This window comes from Elaeis guineensis, chromosome 8 (genome assembly GCF_000442705.2).
Source record: "Elaeis guineensis isolate ETL-2024a chromosome 8, EG11, whole genome shotgun sequence".
NCBI lineage: Eukaryota > Viridiplantae > Streptophyta > Magnoliopsida > Arecales > Arecaceae > Elaeis > Elaeis guineensis.
The window spans coordinates 6,153,929-6,158,969 of record NC_026000.2 but is presented as its reverse complement, the minus strand read 5'-3'; the positions used below and the strand labels follow the sequence as shown (position 1 = coordinate 6,158,969).

Here is a 5,041-nt window from a genome sequence, read left to right as displayed (position 1 = left end):
CTAGACGAGTCTTACAGCCAGTATGTGCATGCGAGCAAAAAAAAATAACTCCAAAAGGCAACTAGTTGCAAAAATACACATCCAGATTCATATCAGCATTAGATATCATACTTCAAAATACCTTTCACAATCAAAAGGTAGGCGACCAATTCAATCCTACATACTATTGATAAATATAATAAAACACCCACCAATTTCCATGTGCATGCACAACACATTGACAAGCTTTAGACACTGTACTAACTAAGCAATGTACTGATTTTAAAGTTGAACGTCTACTAGCCCCAGAAGAACAGTTCTTTAAATTATGAAGAAGTCAACATAATCTAAGGGGCAACCTATATGGTAAAACAAGTTCGTGTGCATTTGCAAACCCAAAGACATCCATCAGGCAAGAAATAAACTGTTTGAGACCAACCAAGCAATTGATACTTTCCTAGCTTCCCTATTCCTCGATGTAAAATAATGCAACTAAGTGCCAAAATGGCACCAACAATTACACTAGAGATCACTAGGAGAAAACTGAAATCAACAGGCCTCTTTCCCCACCTCAATCAATGATTCCAATAAACTTCGCTAATTGAAACTAAAAATCAACAAGCAAGTAGGTAATATTCCATGAGTAAAAGGCACAGTCTAAATTACCATCAGTTGTAAATAAAGCACACAATATGGAAAACTTACATTTATAACATGCCTCATACTATGTTACGCTATTATTAAAGTGCCCCTTTGCGATCCTAAAACATTAGAGTTTAGAGTGAGAGACAATATAAAAAAAAATATATCAACCAATCAGAGAATTCAATGTTTGTAATAGGATCTTTAGTGCCTTCCACAACATCCAAATGGAGCAAGAATTAGACTATGCTCTTCACTAGCATGCTTATGGGCGATCAAAGCAACTAAAAGCCTCATGAAGCATCAACTTGTAAGTCTCCCATAGTTTTTTCGGTAGAAGAGTCTCCTACGTTGTTGGGGCTGTTTTTTATTTGTTTCTCATATATATGTACATGTTTACATATTTTACTAGCTACTTGCACATTATCTGCATAACACCATGGTGTTTGGGCCTTTTTCTCCTTAATTTTTAGCAAGTCCTTTCTCCACTAATAAGATAAAGATGTCATTAATCAAATGCATCTCTTTTAGTAACATTGTCATTGTAACTTAAACTCTTAACATATCAGTAAAACTAAGCTTGACAACACAATTTATCAAATCACCAACTAGCATACTGATGGAACAAACATAACAGACCACTAACCAAAACCTGCAAACTCTGGATGCATCAAGTTGATGATTAAAGTAGCAAACATGATAAAAGGAAGAGGTGATCAACAAAAACTAAGGAACAGGATTGTCCTTTTCTTTCTACTTTGTCCACACACCACGACATCAAAATTCCAGCGGCAAATGCATTATTCATCATGGTGGTCAACAAATTTCCAACTCTAGATCATGCAGTAGCTCAATCAACAATCACCATAACCAGAGTGCTCCTGTCTTCCAATAATGTGCAGAAGTATATGCATATCAATTTGTTACTCAGTCGAACCCATATATAACTAAGCATCAGCAAGCCTTACAATGATAGATGGCATAAGATACATCGGTCACCAAACATACATTAAGATGGGATAAATCTGAATAAAAGAAACCCATCCACAGAAAGCCCACAATAGACAAGACAAGCAAAATATATTGATAATTAGTTTTTCTTCGCTTCTCTTCCAGCACCATCACAACAGACGAGTCCCCAACTCTCCATATTCAAAACTAAATCATCAGTCAAAGCAAACAACACAATATAGGATAGGAGGAATAGCTTGGGAGGACTCACATTGCCACCATGCAGCTACTGGGGGACATAGTAGTAGGAGAGAGGATCAGTTGGCGGGGCCCCAAGGGGGCGGGGCACGTCCTCCTTCCCCTCGTCTCTCGGCACGATGTCGACAAGGAAGTCGAAGACGTCGGTGCGGGTGATGGCCGCGGCGATGTCATTCTTCTGGAGGGTGCGGCGCTTGTTCTCCTCGGCATGGGCCCAGGAGCGGTGGGTGAGCTCCAGGATGAACATCTCGCAGGCACGGGCGAAGACGACAGGAGCCTCGGCGGCGATCATGCGCACATCCTCGTCAGCCTTCATGATCTTCTTGATGCGGGCTAGGGGCAGGCTGTGGTTCTTGAAGTCGCTGGTCTGCTCGATCTCACGGTACTGGTCGGCCCAGAATATCTGCAGCTGCTGCTGCTGCTGCTGTTGCTGCTGGTGGTAGAGGTGCTGATAGGCTTGGTAGGGGCCGCTGGAGGCGGCGGCGGCGGCGGCGGGGTAGGGAACGGGAGCAGCGACGCCGATCACTGGAGGGGTGGGATGGCCCTGCTGATCCATTCCGTTCGGTCTCGATCTAGAATCAAACAGAACACAGGCGTCAAAATCCGATCTTATTGGGGAAAGATAAAGGATTTTAGGGCATCAAACACAACCAAGGCGTCAAAAGTCGATCTTTTTGAGGAAGTACGAAGGAATTTGGGGTATATAACACAGGCGTGAAAATCCGATCTTTTCGAGGAAAAACGAACGAAATTAGGGCATCGATCGCAACCCAAAGGCCAAGATCCGATCTTTTGGAGGAAAAATGAAGGATTTTGGGCTATCAAACACTACCAAGGCGTCAAAACTCGATCGTTTGGAGGAAAAGGATTCTGCTAGTACCAAACGCGACCGCAGGCGTCAAACTCCGATCCTTTCGACGAAAAACAAAGGAACTTAGGGTATCGAACACAACTAACGTCAAAATCCGATCTTTTTGTGGAAAAACAAAGAGACTAGGGGTATCAAACACACCCCAGACACCAAAATCCGATCTTTTGAGGAAAAACTAGGATTTTGGAGTGTCTAACGAGACCCAGGCGCCAAAATCCGATCTTGTTGATTTAAGAACGAAAGGATTTGATTGAAGAGGGTAGAAGAGGAAGAAGGGATCCGGGCTGAACTGACGCGGGGGAAGGTGAGATTTTTAGTGGAATAAGGGGGAGTACAAGCGGAAAGATGGAATCTTTGGGGAAGCGAGTGGAATTTTAGGGTTAGGTATTGGATTGAAGAGGCATGGGATTGTCATAGGGAAGAAAACAAGACGCTAGAATTCGAGAACGAGGTTTAGACAGGAAACATAGCTTGGTGCCTAGGGAAAAAAAATGAGCAAAAAGGGGCAGAGGGAGGAGGAAGGTGAGAGGCTGCAGTGTTTGGATTTCATACCTTGCCGACGGCGTTTAGAACAATCGAGAGGAGAGCGAACAGGGGACGATGGAATTAAGGAACAGGCCAGGAATCGTACTGGGGGTGGAGTTTTTTTGATTAAAGTGTTGGGGGTGGAATTAGGCTTGGAATGCCGTCTCTCTTATGGAAAATATTTATGGAAGTGCAGCGCAATCCCTACACAGAACTCACACAAAACATTAGTACGCGGCTCGGGCTGATAGCCAGTGACCCGCACCTTGAAGCGGGATTTAATTAAACAACCAAAAAAAAAAAAAAAACAATGGGATTTAATTAAATAAAAAAACAAAAAATATGGTAATAATGTGAAGTTACGTATACATTGAAGTTATTTTTATCCTTATAAAGATATATTTATAGTTATTTTTTTAATAAAAAACTCTTTTTTTATCATGGTTGAGAAGAATGTTGGAAGGGAAAAAAAAAAAAAAAACTATTATTATTATTTTTTGTTTCTATTTAGAGGTAATTGTTCAGGACCATAAGGTTGGTCTACTCACTGTTTTGACCACAACATCAAAATGCACTTCACCATCAAGTACAACTCCTACCTCTAGAACAATAAGTCACACACTCTCTCCCTTTTGATTCAAATAGGCATTCTTAGTTAAATCCAAGAGGAGAAAAGAGTGATAAAAAGAGAGAAAGAAAGAGAAGGGGAAAGGGAGAGAGATCAAGCTCTCACTTACCAGATATAGTGATGAGGGTGAGGGCTTGGTTGCAAAAAAGAGGGAGAAAAGAGATTTTTAGTTGCTAGATCTAATAATTATTAGCAACTGACTACCACTCAAAGAAGAAAAAGAGGTGGAGTGAGAGATCAAGGGGTAACAGATGATAGCTTTTTTATGGTATGGAAGACACACACAGGAGAGGAGAGTTGATTCGAGTTCATTATATATAAAATAAAACAAAGAACTAAGGAATTTGTAGAATCACTATAGCAACAGAATGGAACTTAGTAAAGATGATCATTAAAATATTTGTGCATATAAAATAACATATATAGAAAAAAAAAATGCCAATAGCATCGCAGCACATAATAACACTTTAGTATCGATAGTTCCAGCATCAAGCATATCTAGAATATATGCTGGACATCCACCCTCTTTGCTTTAGCACTTAACTGAAGCATAGAAAATTGCAGTTCAACTTAAAATGTATACAAGACATTATGTGTTGTAAGAATTAATATAGAATGGACCATACGAAGTGCATGACTCCAATTGAAGTGTTCTCTCTCCTTGATGGAATTCGCTTCAGGATAAACTATGGTAGTTGTGTCTAATATACTTCTTTTTAATGCAATTGGATCCTCTGTTAGATCTGTTAAAATCTTGGGCTGCCCGTCTGGCCCGCCCAAGCCCAGGCCTGGCCCAATAAAATCGCTAGCGGAAGCTCAATTACTCTTAGTATCAAAGAAGAACAAAATCCAAGTTCCCATAACCTGTCCTTTCCCTCTCGCCATCGCCATGACCTCATCTTCCCTCTCGCCACCACCACGAGTTCCTCTCCGTCTATTGCTGCTGCCTTCCCTCTCTTGTCGTAGCCATGGCCTCCACAGCACACCACACCATCTGAAAAGCCTGAGGCCCGATCCGAGAAATAAAGCTCGAGTCGGGCCGGATCAGACCTGACTAACTTTGGTTCCACATTGACTTGAGGCCGGCCCAAGCCCAACCCAGTCTGTCTGTCAATCCTCTGATAAATCTTCCAAACTACGGCGTTGAATATGGTATGGTTAAAAGATACTCAAAATGAATACCAAGT

General features: G+C 41.4%; 1 protein-coding gene across 2 annotated transcripts; it reads right to left on the bottom strand.

The window, feature by feature from the left end:
* Nucleotides 1–1,507: 1,507 nt before the first annotated feature.
* LOC105050619 (nuclear transcription factor Y subunit C-6) lies at nt 1,508–3,485 on the bottom strand. Of its 2 annotated transcripts, none has more exons than XM_010930705.2 (2): nt 3,254–3,485; nt 1,508–2,402 (listed from the first exon to the last, which is right to left on the bottom strand). In XM_010930705.2, exon 2 carries the CDS (start codon nt 2,384–2,386, stop codon nt 1,859–1,861), a length of 528 nt encoding a protein of 175 aa, XP_010929007.1. In that variant the 5' UTR covers nt 2,387–2,402; nt 3,254–3,485; the 3' UTR covers nt 1,508–1,858. The 2 variants fall into 2 exon arrangements, with proteins under 2 accessions (XP_010929007.1, XP_010929008.1); XM_010930706.4 differs by lacking the exon at nt 3,254–3,485 and adding an exon at nt 2,482–3,226.
* Between the last annotated feature and the right edge of the window lie 1,556 nt (nt 3,486–5,041).